The 19,422-nt window shown below is 47.5% G+C and overlaps 6 protein-coding genes across 6 annotated transcripts; 3 read left to right on the top strand and 3 right to left on the bottom strand.

Annotated features, from left to right (window-relative positions):
• Nucleotides 1-252: 252 nt before the first annotated feature.
• Nucleotides 253-972, top strand: F4822DRAFT_433998 (PIG-P-domain-containing protein; the record flags this gene model as incomplete). The annotated part of the gene is made up of 1 exon (XM_051461932.1): nucleotides 253-972. The coding sequence occupies one exon, from the start codon at nucleotides 253-255 to the stop codon at nucleotides 970-972; it is 720 nt and encodes a 239-aa protein (XP_051309823.1).
• A 902-nt stretch (nucleotides 973-1,874) lies between these two features.
• F4822DRAFT_59450 (PEBP-like protein) lies at nucleotides 1,875-2,896 on the top strand. The gene is made up of 2 exons (XM_051463708.1): nucleotides 1,875-2,348; nucleotides 2,437-2,896. Exons 1-2 carry the CDS (start codon nucleotides 1,942-1,944, stop codon nucleotides 2,645-2,647), a joined length of 618 nt encoding a protein of 205 aa, XP_051309822.1. The 5' UTR covers nucleotides 1,875-1,941; the 3' UTR covers nucleotides 2,648-2,896.
• Nucleotides 2,897-3,573: 677 nt separating this feature from the next.
• F4822DRAFT_433996 (uncharacterized protein) lies at nucleotides 3,574-4,779 on the bottom strand (the record flags this gene model as incomplete). Its single annotated transcript, XM_051461931.1, has 1 exon — nucleotides 3,574-4,779. The coding sequence occupies one exon, from the start codon at nucleotides 4,777-4,779 to the stop codon at nucleotides 3,574-3,576; it is 1,206 nt and encodes a 401-aa protein (XP_051309821.1).
• A 3,440-nt stretch (nucleotides 4,780-8,219) lies between these two features.
• On the bottom strand, nucleotides 8,220-11,966 carry F4822DRAFT_59409 (uncharacterized protein). Its single transcript, XM_051463707.1, has 3 exons — nucleotides 11,080-11,966; nucleotides 10,758-11,015; nucleotides 8,220-10,688 (listed from the first exon to the last, which is right to left on the bottom strand). Exons 1-3 carry the CDS (start codon nucleotides 11,513-11,515, stop codon nucleotides 8,323-8,325), a joined length of 3,060 nt encoding a protein of 1,019 aa, XP_051309820.1. The 5' UTR covers nucleotides 11,516-11,966; the 3' UTR covers nucleotides 8,220-8,322.
• On the bottom strand, nucleotides 11,967-15,369 carry F4822DRAFT_59408 (RNA-binding domain-containing protein). Its single transcript, XM_051463706.1, has 3 exons — nucleotides 14,983-15,369; nucleotides 14,100-14,930; nucleotides 11,967-13,908 (listed from the first exon to the last, which is right to left on the bottom strand). The coding sequence occupies exons 1-3, from the start codon at nucleotides 15,208-15,210 to the stop codon at nucleotides 12,418-12,420; spliced, it is 2,550 nt and encodes an 849-aa protein (XP_051309819.1). The 5' UTR covers nucleotides 15,211-15,369; the 3' UTR covers nucleotides 11,967-12,417.
• A 395-nt stretch (nucleotides 15,370-15,764) lies between these two features.
• Nucleotides 15,765-16,663, top strand: F4822DRAFT_59357 (dynein light chain type 1-domain-containing protein). Its single transcript, XM_051463705.1, has 7 exons — nucleotides 15,765-15,837; nucleotides 15,937-16,029; nucleotides 16,104-16,126; nucleotides 16,188-16,221; nucleotides 16,281-16,342; nucleotides 16,414-16,483; nucleotides 16,563-16,663. The coding sequence occupies exons 2-7, from the start codon at nucleotides 15,969-15,971 to the stop codon at nucleotides 16,625-16,627; spliced, it is 315 nt and encodes a 104-aa protein (XP_051309818.1). The 5' UTR covers nucleotides 15,765-15,837; nucleotides 15,937-15,968; the 3' UTR covers nucleotides 16,628-16,663.
• Nucleotides 16,664-19,422: the final 2,759 nt, after the last annotated feature.

The following is a 19,422-nucleotide window of genomic DNA, read 5'->3' as shown; positions in this document are numbered from 1 at the left end:
TTCTGTAATCTGCAGTCGCGACCGTGGGGGGCTGGGGTTACCTAGGTACAGATGTACCTATCTAAACTCAATCTGCACTTTTGAGTGGTCAAAACAGTGGAGCATATAGCTACAGTACATGTACTTGACCTGACCCAGCTGCACAAGTACCTTCTATCTTTTACCCGCTAACATCTACAACGCCCAGATATACGACTGCCATGACGCGATACAAAGACAACGACGGATATCGATAATACCGAATTAGCGAAAATGTCGCTCATCTCAGACGAGGAAGACTTCCTCTCAGACAACCAATCCGACGCATCATCCAGTGACGATGAACCCTTACCTCCACCTCCGCTACAAACAAACTACTTCGCTCCACCATTCTACGGCCGACCTCCAACACCATTACCTCCCTCTCCATCTCTAACATCATTACTTCGTCCATCACGACCGACCACTCCCGATGCCTCGGACGATGAACTCGAGCCAGTACCCCGCGCATCCCCCAAGGTTCCCACATACGAATACTACGGCTTCGTGCTATACCTTTTCTCATCCCTAACCTTCCTCATCTACCTCCTATGGTCCTACCTCCCATCTCCCTTCCTGCACGCGCTGGGCATATACTACTATCCCAACCGATGGTGGGCGTTAGCTATCCCATCCTTCCTGGTCATGCTCATAGTCTACATCTACGTTGCGCTCGCAGCCTACAACACGGAGATCCTGACACTTCCTATGACTTCATTGGAAACCATTGTCGATGAGGCTGCTATGATCGCTGCGATCGACAGTAAGGGAAACATAAAGCCGGGCGGGTCGTGGAAACCTATCACTGAGGATAAGGCTAGACAGCTCGACTGGAAAAACACATGGAACAAGCGTACGGATGCGGTTATGGACGTGCCGCTAGCTGGTGTATGCGAGGTTATATACGGTGATTTGGCAGACTCGGATGATGATGTCGAGTTTGATACGCATTGAAGTTACTATACTGAGGAATTTTGGTTGAAAATGTTGAAATATCCGGGCAATTACCTCGAGACCAACTCCAAATATGACCCAGGATCCGTTAGGCTAGTACCCCTGGTTATAGATTGATCAAGGGGGAGAAGTTGAGTGTCTCCCTTCGATGAAATAGTCAAGGGACCACAACAGTCTCAATAACGATCGGGAACTACTGCCAGCGTCTTGAACTATCGCGGGACAACGCAGGGGGTGCATCTAGGAATGTCATTATTCGGGTATTTCGCCTGAGTCGGGAAGCGATACTTTAGTGCGAGCTTGCCTAGGTCAACGAAGGCAGTATCATCTGGCCACGAATCGGGAGGTAGAGTCCAGTTGACACTGCACCTGCTGTCGGGCTTGTGCCAAGGGCTCGTACACTCCTCAGGCCTACGGATGACGTTGTACTTGTTGTCCAACTTGAAAAGAGATGGGATATCATCGCTTCAATCTTACCTTGGCTGGAGATTTGGGAACTTGGTATCTTAAAGCACACTCGAGTTGGACTATCAAAACACGAGGGTCTATATCGACACCCCAGATCTAGAAGACTTGCGCACCTTTTTCGCGGTTTTGAGAACAATATCCCAGGGCAAAGAATATTAGTATATATTTGCTGTAGCTTGTCTTAAATCAAAGAGAACTATCTTAATATACATCCTACAATCGTCACTTGAAGTTTCATTACCAAATCCATTCAATCATCCACGTCTCGGTCAATCATCACGCACCTGCCCGCTCGAGTAAGCCCTCGCCAAGCCATACATAATAATTCCACCACTAACATCTCCGCAATCCCACCGGATTGAGTGGGGCCGAAGCGGAGAGCCGGTCGGTCGATGAAGCTATTTTAATACTACTTATTGTCATCATCACCTGTTTCAAGAATCTCCTAAGGTCAAATTCATAGTATATATTGTGAATATCAAAAGACTATATAAACTAAAAATGTCTCTAAAAACCCACACCCAAACCCTCCGCACAACCCTGCACCCATCCTCCCTCCACCCCGGCGCCGCCAGCCCTCTAATCCCCCCGGACTTCACGCCTACCACCGAGCTCAGCGTCTCATTCAGCAGCAGAGCAGTAGAACTAGGTACTTTCTTCCGCGCGGGGGAGTGCAAAGCCGCGCCGCGTATCTCGTTCCCTCCCGAAGCAGATTCCTCGGTGGCGGTAGGTGAGACGTCATATACATTCATCCTAACAGACCCCGACGCACCCACACCCGACGATCCGAAGTTTGCGTTTTGGCGGCATTGGGTTGTTGCGGGGTTGAAGCCTGGGATATATGAGGAGAATGGGGAAGGGGAAGGGAGGACGTTGACGAAGTATCTTGGGCCGGGGCCGAAGGATGAGTATGAATACCCCCGTTTGCTTATCCTTAATCTGTTTCTGGCGGGGTAGGGTAAGGAAGAAGGCGAACTCAAGCTAACTAAATTAAAGCTCGAAACCCCATCGCTACCTATTCCTCCTCTACCGCGAACCTCCCAACTTTACCATAACGCCCACCGACGTCGGGGGCGAAGAGTTCGTGCAGAGACGTAGTTTCCGACCAGATGAGTTCGCTGCACGGCACGGACTAAAGCTCGTAGGTGTGAATTGGATGACTTGCGCAGGCGATGGATGGGTTGCTCCAAGCCCTGAAGAAAAGTAAAAAGTAAAATCAAGGCTTAGTGGGGGTCAGAAGTGGCTGAGTCGTTACGCAAGTATGTCATTGCCAAAGTCCGATTGGTTCGTATCGGATATTATGTGTGCGGTATATTGAGATCTCGTACATCGCCAAGAGATGACCTGCATATTCAGCTTCGCCGTTGCAAGATCTGGAGTAGATGTGATAGGTCAGGTTTTACATATCGGATATTGGATGGATCTTTAATATTGGAAAACTTTTTATCCGAGATCTAAGTTGGCGTACTGGTCCTTGTGTACCTACTGAGGAACCTATTCACCAAGAAAGAAGTGATGAACTACGAGTCCCGAGAAACATAGCGATAAGATGCTAAAAACTCGTCGATTTGCTATGAAAAGCCAAAGCCATATGTGCAAGAAGCCATGCGCATACTCGACCCTATGATCCACGAAAAAGAAAGCCATCGGACTCCTATATTCCATGAATGCGTTTTCCTTTTCCCCTATATCCGGTAATGTCCGCCCATCAATCCGACCAAGACCTCGTCCTTAAAAAAACGCCTGCCACATTGATTGCCAACTTAATGCGATTCCAATCATTCGGCCCTACAATGTGACTACCTTGAAGCGTTATGCGAGTTTCTTGACCTATCCGACCCTCCTTCCCTCCCTTCCTTCCGTGATGCCGACCAATGAAAAATACCGATTGCCCTTGCTTGCGCCTTCTATATTGCCATGCCGTGTTTTCATAAAAGTCGTCATCGGTTAAACGCGGCCGGGCGTACACCATGGGGAAAAATAAAAAATATCGACAGCGAAAGTCAAGTATGTGCAGGTGAAGTGAATGAACCCTTGAAAAGCAATGCCGGAAAAAGCCTGGGTATCATAAAATGAATTGAATATATCGAGTATAGCGCCAGTGACCTTTCAAATCCCATCCCTACTAGACCTCTATGATCGGTCGTTAGCGTCTCGTCGTGCTTGTCCAGTGGCTCTAGCTTTCATGAACTTGGTCACAGTGGAGACGGGTTGGTTAGGGGCAGGGGTAGGCTGAGCAGCGTCGCTTCCAGTTGAAGTCTGCTGCGCAGGCGAAGAGGCGACGGTGGAGGCCTTGGAGGCCTTCGACTTAGTGCTAGGGCTGCTGTCGCCGTTAACGGTCACAGTCTTCCACTTAGTCGTAGTCTGTGCATCCGCGGTGACGGTAACAGTCTTAACACCAGGCTTGTGGTGCTTCTTCGACGATGAGGTTGGGGAGGGGGAGGCCGAGCTGTCCGGAGCTTCGGTAGCCGATCCACTAGGAACTGGCGCTGGGGAGGCTCTACCAATACCCAGACCGGTAGCCTCGATGTGATTAGCCAGCTGAGATGCAATGCCGGCATTATTGACCTTGTTGTTCTTAGAGAACTCCACCTTAGCATTGGCTTTTTGCTTAGCAGGGCCAAGTTGGATCTCAGCACAAGACGTGTAGATCTCGGTGGTGTTCTGAGTGTCCGAGATAACCAGTGGCCAGTTCCAAACCCACATAACCGTGTAGATGCCCTCGGAAGGAAGATTGTCGGGGAGTCGGAAATCGGTCTGGCAGTACAACTCGTCTAAGCCAAACTCCTTCATACGCTGGGCGTAAATGGGAATAGCGAGGTTATTGCCCGCGTTTTGGTAGCACTGACCGTCGTCGTAGTAGTGCGTTGCGAGAAGCTGACCTTTACCGTTACCACCTTTACCATCCTCAGTCCACGAGTCGAGGACGTCATTGATCCCATCCGAATCCTCGTGGTGAAGGGTACCGTAAACATATACGAGGCCGTCCCGGTATGGTCGAGGAGTGATGTTTGGTTGCGTGACGTGGCCATTTTCCTGGTAGAGCATGGCGGCGTAATCTCCAGCGGATGCGTTGAGCCGAGGTAGGCTAGCGTAGGCGTTGGCCTTGGGTTTACATACAGCAGGGTTCGACTTGACGTCGAGGATCTTGTTCTGGGCCTGGGTATCGCTGAAGGTTGGGGAGGATCGATTTAAGTATCCGATCGGATAGCCTATTCCATCCGTGAAGGCGCCGGTGGAGTCAATTTTCCGGACTTCTTCAACCCAGGAGTGGGCGTTAACTGTTGCGGATGATGCCGCAAGGATGGCGAGAGCTTTAAAGATGAAGTTGGACGACATCTTGAAAAGGGTTAATTTTTTTATCTGCTAGTGAGACTTGTCTGAAGTTGACTTGATTGTCTCGCCTGCGAGATGAGGAAACCAGAAGATTGAGGTAAAGAAATACTCGATGCGCGCGTCCGTGTCTGAGGTATCAATATGAATTGTTGGAAAACAGCGTGATCGTTTCTGGTAGTGTCGAAAATATTGTTCTGGAAATTGATTGAAGAGGAAGAACGAAGTAGATTGTTGCGGCTCGCGCGAGAAGAAACAAATACGTATGGGAGACGAATGAATAGGTCGCGCGGCCGCCGAAGGCGCCAGAACGGCCAGCTGATCGCTGAATCTAAGTAAGAATTGTACCCTTTGTTGGAGAGCAAGAGGTGTATTGTTTATGCAATAACAATACTCGCCCTCGCTTTTCAACAATGGATAAAGGAGGAACAAGAGGTCTTGTTTGAGAAGGTCAAAGTGAATAAAGAATATTGTGAATGGGGAAAGAACGCGAATTTGTTAGATGTGGTGGCGGCAACGTGAGGTTGAGAATCCACACACAAGGTGAAGGTTGTGGGTTGGGTTGTCGTAGGTGTGAACGATGATAGCCAATGAGTACAAAGGCGTCAAAGTGGATCAGTCCGGTTTATCGTTCACCTTGTTTATCGGTCGATATGAACAGATCAACAAGGTGAAAGATTGTCGGTTGACTTCGGATGACTCCTAATGATTATGGTGACTACCTTGGAGGAAATAATGTCAGTCAAGGTCCCGGGTGCCAAGGTGGGTGGGTACGAGGTAGATTTAGAGAAAGATGAATGTAGGACTGTGTATCTGAGGATATGTAACCTACGGTAACCTATGGTATCCTAGGAGCGAATTTGACTTGACGAATTATTCACTGAAACGAGGAACTATAGATTTAGTGCCGACTCATACAAGTGTACCTTGCAAACTTGATGCACACATGCTCAGCATAGTAGATTCTGGACTCGGAAGGTGGCCCAGGCCAGAAAGAAATACCCAAACAGGCCGTAACCCAATTTCTCTAGCCTCATCCTGACATGTTAGAAATTTTGGCCTCTTAGCTATGGCCAAGTTCTTATGTAAGGTTGGCAGCCTTTGGAGCGCGGAACCATTCTAGTATGGGGCTACTAGTGTAATACGAATGACGAGATGCACGGTAGGCAGGCATTGCTTGTAACGATCGTTTATTATGTTTGGTACTATGATTCATACAAGCCAATAGGTGGGATGAATCGGTTAGGATAACCTCTGTATGGTATTCAGTATATGATAAAATGATGTTCTAGTCTAAGTTGAAAGAGAAAGAAGGTTGGGGTTTGGTTGTTTGGATCGGATGAGGCAGGGATCAAGGAGTACGTAACTACCTAGGTACTTGTTTGAGTACCTGCATTAGCGGGGATGGGAAGTACATCATACAAGATTAGCAGGGTATCTAATCAAATTTTGTAGTATTGATAACGATAAGAATATGTACACTTTCGCCTTGCGAACGAGTGAAAGTGACTTAGCTAAGCCTAGCCTAGAAAATACCCTGTCTGTAACGAGAACCTATCCGCCCATCGGCTCAGATTCCCCACACTCTTTTTTAAAAGTTCCGTCCCCTTGTTCCATTCTACTCGATTCTTTGCATCATGACCAATGAAATCCCGACCCCCACCCTGGTATGCGACGAAATGCGACGGCAACTCATCGCATTGAGAGGCTACAATTCTACCAACCTGTGGCGGCACGCCAGCCATATCCTGTTATTTTATTCTTCCCGCTTTCTTTTCCACCCACGACCTTTCTCTGCGGCCTAGCTGACCTTCACATCTGCAACATGCGAGACCCGTTGCTGGACGAGGCCTTTACATTCCTCACCGTTGCGGGAAATGACCATGGTTTTCGTTACATTACCCGTCGCGGTGGTCTTCCACCTTGGTCTGCATGGTTGGCTACTTTGCCGCCGTCTTGGCAGATTTGAGCAAGTATTTGCAATATTTTCCTCTTCATTTTCGCTATCTCTAATTTTTAGTTCCGATGTCTTGTCTCGTGTCCCATGTGCTACGCGCCGCACTTTAAGAAATTTAAGATTCTACTATTGCCAGGATCATGCAAATATTCGAAATCCACCCACACGAGGATGCGCGTGTAACCATTAAGCGCTGCATACCCGCAAACTCAAATTCTGAGACGGCTTTAAGCAATCCCCTTTTCGGACGACGGTTAAGCTTAAACAAATCATGCTCTTTATCACCGGCAACTATAAAGGACCCGCCTACCTCTTTACGTTTCAACATTTCAATAAGTCATGCTGAGAGCGGTAATAGACTTACGCCCGTTAGGTCAATCTACAAGCCTAGAACGAGCTTATAGGTTGAGTACCTTTATGCCTCACTATTTCGATGCGCTATTCCTTACCGTAGCTATGGGTTTCGCCACGAGACGGCGAGCGTGGTAGGGCTAGAATCCTTCGCATACCCGAATTTCACACCATAGATGGAATATGGAATAGTCATCAAGCAGTTGAAGCATTACTTAAACTAGCTTTAGTAACTATTCCCGACATCCAGACCTGCCTATCTCGGTCGTTTCATACTCGTTCGTGTTTCATTGCTTAATCGCCACGGATATACCCCTGCTAGTCGAACTAATCGCCCATTCGTTCGTATTTACTAGCCAGGGGTATTAGGAATACCCCATGCTGCCGATCCGCGCGGTAGCATCGCAGGGACGATATCTAGACCTCAAATGACAGGTTACGAACTGCCAAGACTTTATAACACTCCCCTGTCGAGCACTGACTCTTGAAACATCACATCTCACATTTTCTATACTATTTAGTTAACTAGTTCATCCGATTACGGCAACCCTCTCAAGGTTTGATTCCAAATGCAAGACTATCTGCTAGGGACGGTTGCGATTTTTCATGCACATATCTGACAATAGTGTTTTGCTAACTCGAAGATATCATCCCTTCAATTAGTAGTTGCTGCCCGATCGAACGCTATGGTAAAGCCCGTAATGACCACACCACTTCGAAAAGGAGAAGAAGGTCCGATTTAATACAACACAAAGCGCGCAAATTCTAGTTACGGGAGATCGATACGAGGAGATAAACCCGTTTGATACTCGATGACGAATATACATGCCTTCACCTGTCCGATGCGGAATTTACGTCGTTACTACTGCAACCACCTACTGTGGACAACAAATAATACCACACGATATAGTTGTAGACGTAAAAAAGGAGCAATTCGAAGTTTTCGGAAAGATATTATATAATACTGTCCATGAAGACAACCAAATTTACCACCATCCAGAATATCCCCCAAACTCAGATACCAGCGGAACTTGATTAAAGTCCGAGAGAAGAACCGACACACCGATTAACGCCAACCTCCTTCCCTTCCACCCTAAGAAAGTCTCCAGGTAGATATAAAAATACAAAAAAGTGAGCCCTGAGATTGCCCTCATAACCAATACTTTTGCATACTGTGAACCCCAGGTACATGAGCCCAAGTAGTTGCGATCATAACCAGTAAACCTCATTCATATACTCATCTACATATACCCAACTCCATCATCCATAACCGCTGTCGGCGCCCCTCCATAACCCCCGACGTGCCGTGTATGCGGACTCGGATGCGATAACTTACGCATCGAGTGCACGGGGTACGCCGCATCCCCACCACTCCCATCATCAATACTCTCCGCGCGCGACCTCTTGCGTCCAGCAACCTGCTGCGCATTATGCGCGCGCAGCGGCGTAAGTCCCGTAGACCCAGCACCGGCAGTAGTAGAAGCATGGGTAGCCCCCAAATCCAGCGAGAAATCCTGCGTATCTACATCCCAGGCCGGATGTTCACTCGAACCCGCGTGCCACGAAGCCCAAGGATCCTGGTGTTCCTGCTGCTGCTGCTGCGAGTACTGCCCATGATGTTGCGAACCCTTCCCCGGCCCCCACATAGCAGCTTCCTTCTCATCCACCGCCGAGCCCGTCCAATGCGTACTAGCACCACTCAAACTATTATCCCGCGACTCATGTCTATGCGCACTCGCACTCCCCACCGTAGCCCATAACGCGCCCGCGGATCCAGCACTAGTTAACCCTGCAGTATCAGCCCAACTTACGCCCATGCCGACGCTATGTCTAGGATCTACGTAAGAACCCCATCCCGAGGCGTCGTTTAGGTTTAACCCGCCGGTGACACTTGGTTCTTCGTAAGCGGATGACACGGGCACGCCTAGACCTGTTAAGTACGGGTTTCCGGTTGTGCTGTTGTCGTCGAAACTATGCGGGTATCCGCCTGTGAGTGAGGCAGTGGGGGGTGGTGTGACGAGGCCGTTGTCGAAGGCGTTGAGTAAGTCTAGACCTGGTGGGATATGGGCATGTTGTTGGTGGTGCGAGTGTTGGTGTTGTGAATGTGATGGATGCGGGTGCGATTGATGATGGTGTGGATGGTGTGGGTGTTGACTTGGTAATGTAGGAGGTGCATCGTAAGCTGCGCCCATATTTTCGTGCATCGCGGCACTTAAATGAGCTTGGTACCCGGGGTTCGGCGACATGACTGCATCGCGAGTGACTCCTCCGGATGTTGATGGTGAAACGGTCGAATACGCACGCTGCTGGTGGTACTCAGACGTTGGGTCAACTTTAGTCAAGAATCGCCAATTGGTACCTGCGGCCACGGTAACCGTCTTGTTCTTCTCATCCGTGTGATCGTGCACAGGGATGAACGTCCATAGTACGACAGATCGTCTTGTCCATCCACATTTCCCGGCACGTTCGCCGTTGGCATCGTTGGGCGCCGACCAGATCTCCTGGTACATAGCGACCTGGGACAGGAGCTCTTTGGGCGTTGGCATCTTCGCTGCACCTCCGGCTTTCCCAGAAGTGGAAGAGTCGTCCTTCTTGGTGCGCGCAGTATCGCGGTCAGCTCGCGAAGGTCGGGCACCCTTCTGCGAGCCATTTTCTCGACTCTTTTCTTTGCGTTCCCGTTCAGCTGTGACGTACGGTGCAAGTTTGATGAAGGTATTAGCCCAGCTAGCAGCAGGGAACGGAACACCAATAGTGTCGCGGCTCCCACGGGAGGCGCAGTCGCAGCGGCCGACGCCATTGCATCCAACACGATGCGAGACGATGACTTCGACGGGGTTGGTGCGGTCCCAGAAGTCAGGTTCTGAGCCAGAGATGTGCAGCTCATCTGGTTTCACGACGGAGGTGACTGACCGCCAAGTGTGGTTGTGAAGTTCAGGTCGGTTGATGGAGAGTTCGACCATACCATTAAGTTCCGATCCGTCCGGGAACTTGGATGTGGCATGTAGGTCGAGGGTGACCTCGAAATGGAATGTGTCACAAGGGCCGACTACGCAACGAGATGTTCTCTCGTCCGATGGGTGGGTGTCGTCTAGTGCAGTGAGGAGCTTCTCCTTGAGTTCAGGGAATTGGACATCCCATCGGTTAGAGATATCCTTAATAGAGGAAGATTCCTTCTGCGCGAGCGCCCGAGTGTATTCGTGTAAGAGCACGGTCGGCTGATCGCCATTTCGCGGAAGATCCTTGTAGTCCTTTCCATCATTGAGTTTGAGATGGGGATAATCGGATTCCCCGAGCCAGTGCCCATTGGGTGTGTAGCCGGTAAACTGCTTCTTCGTGTTGCCGTCATCCCCTTTGACATGTTTCTCCTTGAGGCTAACTTGAGATGATGAAACGAAGATCCAACATTGTTTCGGTCGTAGGAAGACATCATTGTCAGCGCTCAAGAGGCGAGCGAAATATTCGTAGTTGGGCCGTTCCTCAGGCAAGCGACTGTCAGCAATAGATATGAGGACTCGGTTATTCTTGAAGGATTCTGTGTCGTCGTCCTCCCTGATCAACTTCCTATCTTCCTCCTTTGCATCTCTCTTGTTTGGGAAGACGAAGTGGACTAAATGTGTATTGTCAGTCAAAATCAAGTCGACAATATGTTTAATGTAAGGCTGAAGATATCACTCACAAGTAACTAGCGTCGCGAAGAAACCCTTCAAAACTTGAATGTGGCTGGACACTTGTTTCCTTCCTCTGTACATGGGATGAGGCTTTCCATCTGGTCCCTTCTCTCTCATCTGTCTGTTTGGGATGACTTCACCATTTGTTGGGGGGTGTAGTAACCAGTGGTAGATCCATAAGTATTCTGTGATAAGCATGTTCCGACCATATAGAATGGTCTTCGAAGAGAACTTCTTCCTGCCCATCTGAGGAATTAAAAGAAGAGCTGCTGATATAGTTAGTATGGGAAGACTCGCACGTATCAGACGAAGCCGGCGCATCTATCTTACCGTCGAGAAAAGCATCCTCTAACCAGAGTGGCCATATTGGTTGTTCCTTCTCGAGCTCCTTTTGCATTACTTTATTACGATAGTCGGCGAAATGCTTGTAAGCATAAATAGGGTTCTTGCTGCCCCTTGGATAACCCATTGGTGAGTCTCGTAATGATACATCGCGGTGTAAAGAACGTCCGCCTCGCAGGCTTGTCCCGTAACTCGAGGTCAATGCCTGCGTAGGGACTATAGGTGGGGTTGGTATTGGATGTAAAGGTGGTGATAAGGAGTGATTACAAAGCGCCAACGTAGCAAGATTGTGTGGTTGAACGTTGCCTGTAGATTCACCGAGAGGTTGTCGTGTCATTGGCATCACTTCATGCTTCGTTTCGTAGGCGTAATCAGATGCTGGGGAGTATCTTTGTGAGGACAAGATGGGCCGTGGGTGCTCCATTGGGTAGGTATGACGAAGAACAAAAAGAATGCTTCATGAAAGAATTGAAAAATTTTAAGAGAATGCCTTGATAGTATCCCAAGAACGCTGGGGAGCAGATTAAGATATGTGTAAAGGAATGGCAGCGGCAAAAAGATACGCCTATTACTATTATGACTAGAGATTGTTATTCCACACTGACTTATTGGCATGGAAGAGCAGATCACCATATCTTATAAAGATCATATCGACTGTGTTCTGTCACTACTTGACTATCTAGGAGGATAGCAATAAAGGTGTCCTGAAGAAACACTTAGGCCCTAGGCACCTCCACTAGGAGGCTACCTAGGTACTAAGGGCGCCTTGAAGAAAATGCTCCGTATAGTACAGACGCCACCATCGAAAAAAGATCGAGATAGGAATAATCATTACGTCTTTTGAGCGGGTTGCGCGTGCAACTGGAACGCAAGGAGACGAGGATCCAGATAGTACTGATAGTACTGAAGAGCAATAATCGACTCACCGCGGGAATGTACCAAATTACCATCATGGTAGTCTTGTTATCTAATCCATCTCGGGCCGTTAAATGTATGAGGTCTCGTGAACTTCGAGGGGGGGAGGGAATGTGACATTTGATTAGCATCCCCGTATTAAATGATCAAGTCTAGGACGTGTGGGTATTCGATCGGGAGGGGTAACAAAAAGCCACTCGAAGGAGGGGATGGGATCAATTCTGCAAGCTATTGCAGTGTCCGACTCCTGGGGTCATAGAGTGGCCCCGGATTCGACAATGGGAGCCTCTCCCTGACAAGGGATAACGCAATGAACCATTGCCCCCCTAGCTCCCAACGTGGCAATGCCTGCACTCCTTCAACGCACGGCAAGGCATGGAACATGAAGTATAGACACATTTTAATTACCTATTAGATCTCCCCTTCGTCTTCTTCACCCCCCAGGGTTACCCTTTTACGGCCTGCCCCTGTGAGTTGTTGCAGGGCTACCTTACTAGCTTGGCCGCCGACTTTCTTCTGCATCTTCGCGATTTCCTCTTCTGGGTCAATCGCTTCGGCTTCTGCGTATTCAAGGACAAGTCTGCGCCCTAGTAAATGAGTATCTTCTAACGCTAACATCGCCGACTCTGCCTCTTTTGATGAGACAAACTCTGCGAAAGCGAAACCTTTGCTTGTCGAATTGAATTTTTTCGGTATGCGAACCGATTTGAGCTGACCATATGTGCTCAATAGCGTACTGATATCCTTCTTATTAGCCTGGAAGGGGAGGTTCTTAATTACGATCTTTGTTCTCTGGTTGGCGGTCTTCTTGGCGTTATCCTCTTTTCTCCGCTCCTCGGCCGCATCGCGCCCGCGGTGAGAAGCTCTAACTTGTAGCTTATGCGCTCTAAGTACATGGCCGTCCATGACCTTTAGTGCAGCTTCGGCGGTTTCTTTGTTCGAAAACGAGACGAATCCGAATCCCATGCTAAGCAATTGGCCAGGTTTCTTAGGATCTTTCTTTGTCTTCACTTGAGCTGCTCTGAATCCCTCGAGGTGTTTAAACTCATTTGCGAGTTCTTCAGTAGTTGTATCCCAGTGGAGGTTCTTGACAAATAATGATGTCGACTCGACTGAATCTTGGCGATCTTGTTCTAGCAATTCCGAAGCAGATAGCTTCTGAACGCCACTAGGCTCTTTACTAGCCTGTTTCGCCTCCTCTTGCTGATCTTTACCTACGAATAAGTTCTTTGGTGCCTTCTCGAGGAATAGTATAGAATCTTTGAAGCGGCGATAAGCTAATTTTGTGAAGGCCAACTTAGCCTGGGGAGCTTGTGCGAATTGAACAATTGCAATGGTCCCCGTGGGCGGCATGAGAACCTTCAGTACCTGACCGTGCTCTTCAAAGAGGGTTCTAATCTCCTCAATCGTGGTACCGTACGAAAAATTCTTGACTAGGATAGCCTGGTCACCTCGTGCTCCTGATTTGAAGGCATCCAGATCAACACCGTTGGCTACCAAGTACGCTTTAGTGTCTTGAATGGTCGATGTCTCAGCGATTGCTTGCTTCACAGCCGCGTCGGCATTGGTCGGGTCAAGCAATTCTGCCTTTGAGATACCCAACCGGTCGGCAACTGAGGAGTTTACCGCATCCTGGCTCATATAGAGTGAATTCCAGTTAAATCTTGACTCTGCCGCCTTAGCTTTTTTCTTGATAAGGTTTTGTTGCTTCAACGGCAGCTTGGACAATGCGAATTCGTCCAAATTGTGATCGCGCTTCGCCGATCCTGGTAGAACGTGCAGTATTCGGCCCTGGAAAGACGAGCGATCTGCTTGGAATGCTTTCACTGCGTCGTTTGGCGTAGTAAATAAAACGAATCCAATTCCACGATTCTCGTTCGAGTTTTGCATTGGAACGTGTACCTATTTTCATTTTAGCAGGAATGAAAGGTAGGAGACTGAGGGAAACTAATAAAGCAGGGATAATTCTCAGACACCAAGTACCTACTAAAATACTGGCCCAGGTTTCTCATCAGATATCGATTGATATCAGCTGTCCCTATCTGGGGTTCATCATAGAAAATGAAGTAATTATAAATGCAGAAAATTCTTACCTCTTCGACATCACCGTAGTTTCCAAAATACGATCTTAGATCATCCTCGGTCGCAGAATACGGCAGATTCCGTATGAATAATCTCTTGGTCTTTTGTACAGTATCAAGGGTCTCGTCTTTTGTCTCTGCCTCGGGCTCATCTTCACCTGGCTGGTGGTCTGCGTCGACCATCTCTTCGTCCCCGTTTTCATCGACAGTTGCATCGACAATTTCGGGTTCTTGGTCCTGAATAGGGGGGATAGATGGGGGGTCTTCAGGCGGGAGCGCGGTGGGTACAACATCATCATCGTCGACAAGGTCAAGTAACCTGTTCGTTCGTGATCGCAGCCAATCATCATCTGTGGCAGCCGTGCGGGGTGCACCTGGGGCCGAACTAGCAGGAACCGTGTCTTCTTGTTCCTTAGGAGGCTCTTCAAAGACCACATTGGGTTCTTCTTGAGGATGCTCGTCTATTTCTTTTGTCAGACTCGGCGTCGACTTTGGATTCCCCACCGGTTGAGTCTTCTTTCGTCGACTCGGTACTACTTCATATTCATCATCGGACTCTCCTTCTGCTGCAGCAAGTGCTGCATACTTTGTTGGTGGCTCATCTATAGGTTCTGTGGCTACACCATGTATCTTGCTTGCTGAGGTCTTCGTAGGTTGCATGACACTTAGGAATTCTTGCAACTTCGGGTCAGACTCATCGAGATCATCTCGTTTCCTCTTCTTCGCATTTTCGAGTGTTGTCTCGGATTGCGATAATTGTTTGGTAGGGACACTGAGAGCTGCCGTAGTGGCTGTTGACTTCTTTCTTCTTTCTTTCGCCTTAATCAAAGAGGGATCTGCTATCTACAAGCGATGTTAGACCAACGCGGGGTGGCTAGAAACTAGATATACTCACGGGCTTTGCTAGCTCAACGGATATCTTTGACATTCGCACGAAAGAGCGATTGAAGTAACCAACTGCATCGGCAGCTTCTTGGGATGTCTTGTAACCGACATATCCAATCCTTCGGTGGGGTATCAGCTTCACGTCTGTGATATGACCTTTGGACGCGAAGTGCTTGCGCAAGTCGGCCTCATTGAGATTTGGTGGCAGACCTTTCACAAAGATTCGAGATGAATCCATGATGATGAGTGGTACGGAGTATACAAATACTCCTGTACTCAAAGACCGATAGGAAGATAACAAGGAATGTATCGGTTGAAAGGCCCGACTCGTGAAAGGCTTGACTGGCACGGCACTTGATGAAGGACTATGAAGATAGATGGATGCGATGGATGCAACAATAAAATGGAAAAGAAAAAAAAAAGTTGGTAGAATTCCATATCGGAGGTGCTAAGCCGTTATCATCACGTGGCAACGGATAATGTCCCGCTTTCGCACTGCGGCTCTTCAGCCCCACGGACCACTTATTGAGTTAAGTAATCTGACTGTTTGGGTCCGTGCATATTGGTCTTGACCAATAGGAGCATAAGGGAAGGAACAATTCAGATTAATTGTCAGGTCCCAGGGACCAATTATGGATGATCACTGTAACTACCCGCATATACGATTTCTTCCCTGTAGTCACTAAAACACGCGACATTTGGGCACTAACAATTCCTCCCTGCAATCGTTCAACAACTTCACCGCTGACTCTAACGAAGTACGGCTCGGGAAAGCTTGGATCGTAGCATCTATCCACCACGACGATAGCCCTAAGAATCGCCCTTATTACCGTTTCGTCATCAAGCTTTCGACTCTTCCATTCCGGTATGTTTACCCTCGTATTACCTAGGTAGCCTTGCCTTGGCTAGCTCAAAAGTTCAACTGGAAATGAAGCCATGTTAGCTAACTGTTTGTCCGTGAAAGAATCCTAAAATTATCGTATCATCACTGTTGTAATGGGAAACATGGCCGAACAACAATCCCCTCCTCCTGCCGGCAACCGCGACAAGCTTGAAGGTCCGTCCTAGCAAACACCCCTCGCCTACGAATATACCGATTATGGATAACTAACTATTATCCCCGTTTTACAGCCCAGATCAAGTCAGCGGACATGGTTAGAATTATTCCGAACCCGAATCGGCCCCGATAACATACGCTAACATGTAGAATAACAGACGGAAGACATGCAGCAAGAGGCGATTGATGTTGGTACGTTAGGCGATAGCGCTCAGGGTTTGAGGAAATACATTCTAACATCGATTAAATAGCCCAGGAAGCTATGGGTAAATACACCATCGAGAAGGACATTGCGCAGCACATCAAGCGTACGGTAGGTTCATCCGACATATGGTTGTCATCAGTGTTGCAATGCCAAGAAGAATACTAAATGTGGTTTGATAGTTCGACGAGCGTAAGGGCCCAACCTGGCACTGCATCGTGGGAAGGAATTTCGGAAGCTTCGTTACTCACGGTATGTCATCTTCATTCGGCATGATTACCAAATCGCCGGCCAAGGTTCGTGTTTGAGCTGACGTCTGACATGGTTGCAGAAACGAAGCACTTCATCTATTTCTACCTCGGACACTGTGCTATTCTGCTATTCAAGACACAGTAGAGTGATGGTAGCTTAATACCTTCAACGTTGATGTAGGTATGTTAAAGTACCTAGGTAGCTACCTACCTTTTTCAGCTATTCTCGCAGTATTGGTTTGGTCGGCATTGGCGTTTGTGGTCACCATATTGCAAGGGCAAGTCATTTAGGGGTCCGAATCGAGATAGTAATGCAAACCTCATGCTTGCTAGTGTTTGATCATAAGTATCAACCTCGGCATATTGGGTCACTGTACATTTTTGTCTCCGTAAGCCACCATCCATAGAGAAAATAATCCGAACACGCAAAGTAGGAAATATCTAGGAATATTGCAAAGTGAGGCGTACAAGAACCAATGAGAGTTAATTAAACCCACCTCAGTTATGAGTAAGGAGAGGGACCTTTTAAGATTTACTATTAGTCGTAATCATTTGAAAGACGTGCGTGTTGATTCGTTCTTTTGGTGACGTAAACACATGACGAGGTGACAAATCCGGCTTCGCAATCTAGCTCCGCGAGATCCCTTTCCGGGAAGCAGCAGCAACTAGAATTTAGATTATGCTACCGAATTAACCAAGAAGAGTTAGTCTCAAGCATGTTAAGAAGAAAAGAAACGTTGAAATACATGGTCAACCTTTAGCGAATTCTATTCAGCCATTTTTCGAAATTGAGGCCAGTTAAATCGGCCTCTTTTGTGCTATGATGATCAGGAACATAGCATGATTGACATATACCGACCCACCCATAAACCAATTTTCCCTTCTAACTTGAGCTGAAGACGAATCTGCGTAGAGAATTCTTTACCGAAAGCTCACCAAATACAACATAAGCAATTCCTCATTCGGTAGGTAATGATTGACTTATATACCAATACTCCTCCATATCTACATTGGTAAGGAAATAGAAAGGTCACATGGACGAAAGAAGCTATTTCTCTTCAGCCAAGACCGTTGAGCCTAGGGACTACGTAAGCAATATATTATTTGTTACCTTATAATTTAGGTATGTAGTTTGGTTCAGCGAAAAGATGACCGCTTATATTCCGTCGTTCCGTGTAACTGTAAGTTCGAATGATGTTGCGTGATGACCAAGAGTGGTTTAGTTTAGAGTCAAGATGTAGGATTTGAACATTTGAAGATACGAATAAGGTACAAGAGAATGAAATAAATACAAAGTACATGATGATAATACCATGGAACAGGAACCACCATCTTCCCCGGTGTCGCACTATCGAACTTTATTCATCACATCCTCCAGCTTCGAGTCCTGTATAATTTTATGTACATCTCTATTCAGATATGCATACATATATATGTACCTCTCACCTTATACCTCATCGTAAAAGGCAGCCCAAAGAATTACACAGATTACATACAACATTCATTGATTATTATTGGTACAAGTACCATATGTAGTAGGATGTAACAGGTCACTTACCAACCAACCTCTTTCTTCCCGAGTTCCGTCCGTCCGTCCGTCTGCGCCCATCCTCCCACCGGTCTAGAATGTATCAAATGTAATGTGACAAAAGAACGCATTTGATGGGATGAGGTGGGCGATTCGAAACAAATGTGTACACCACTTCGAAAGGATCTGACCGATTTCAATCATATACGCATCATGAGAATATTAATTGTTTTACATACTAAAACTAACTTATAGTATGAGCTCGTGCTCTGGTTCAATTGTACCGTTCGGGACTTGTTGGGTTTAGAAACGAAACCAAATCCCACCAACCCAAGCCAAAAGACCAACCGTCCATAGCGGACTCACCAGTTTAACAAAGGGGACGATCACTAGATCATACTGATTAAAAATAAAATAGAAAAAGAGAGCTTGAGAGAGAGCAAACCCGGTCTATCGAATTCAAAGTCCACAGTTCTTCATGCAAGCTACGAAATACTAAAGCTACTGTTACCCATCCGTGGACACCCACCCCCGTTCCTAAGCGTTCATACCAGTGGCCGGAGAATCCCATGGCTGCCATCTGGAGTTATCGGGGTCTAGTTTGGACATGGATCGTGGATGTGACGGCGGGGCTCTCGGGCAATCTTCGACAAGTGCTTGCATTCCCGCAACCCGCTTCCCTCCATGTCTCAACGTACATGCACCCAATAATAACTTTCTAAATCTGCCCACCTACGTACCTATCTACTGTGGGTATCCATCTCTTCCGCATGATCGAATAGGGTAGGAGGGTTTTTATTTCCTGCTGGTTCCGCCACGAGCAACAAACTCTCTGGTAGTGTCATGTCGATTCGTTCATTCACTCATACACTTTCAAAGAGTATAAAACTATCAAGAGTAAGGAATCTACTTCTAGACCCTGCGCAATGACTCGAAAAGGGACAATTAGGTTGCCCTGGAGGAAGTAGTGCGAAAGTCCAGAACTACCCCCAAAGCTCTAGTGCTACGGTGGACTTTCGATAGATGGGAGTTAACCGTATATGTAATAGCCTATACTCGGGCCCGCCTCCTATTCCCGACTAAAGAGAACAAGCGTTGGCCGTAAGAGAGATGGCTTCCGTCTTAAGTTTACCGAACTGTTGGAAGGGCAACATACAGTATAACTTTTTTGAGGCATTTGGGAATTGCACGGAATATATCAATTGAAAGCTGACCAAGACTGATTAACAATACCAAACTAACCTCTATTCCTAAAATGACTGACCGATATACCCTTGGCGTAGTAGATGGGTTGTGCATAGATCTCGGGGTTCGGACCTTATTGCTTATGACGAAGACACTGAGCACACACACTCATACACACAAGTGTACACACAGATGTACACATATGTTTAGCTAATGAACCTCTTCTG

The sequence above is a fragment of the Hypoxylon trugodes genome (assembly GCF_022578975.1).
Source record: "Hypoxylon trugodes strain CBS 135444 unplaced genomic scaffold F4822scaffold_10, whole genome shotgun sequence".
Taxonomy (NCBI): Eukaryota; Fungi; Ascomycota; class Sordariomycetes; order Xylariales; family Hypoxylaceae; genus Hypoxylon; species Hypoxylon trugodes.
This window is presented reverse-complemented; position numbering and strand designations above follow the sequence as displayed.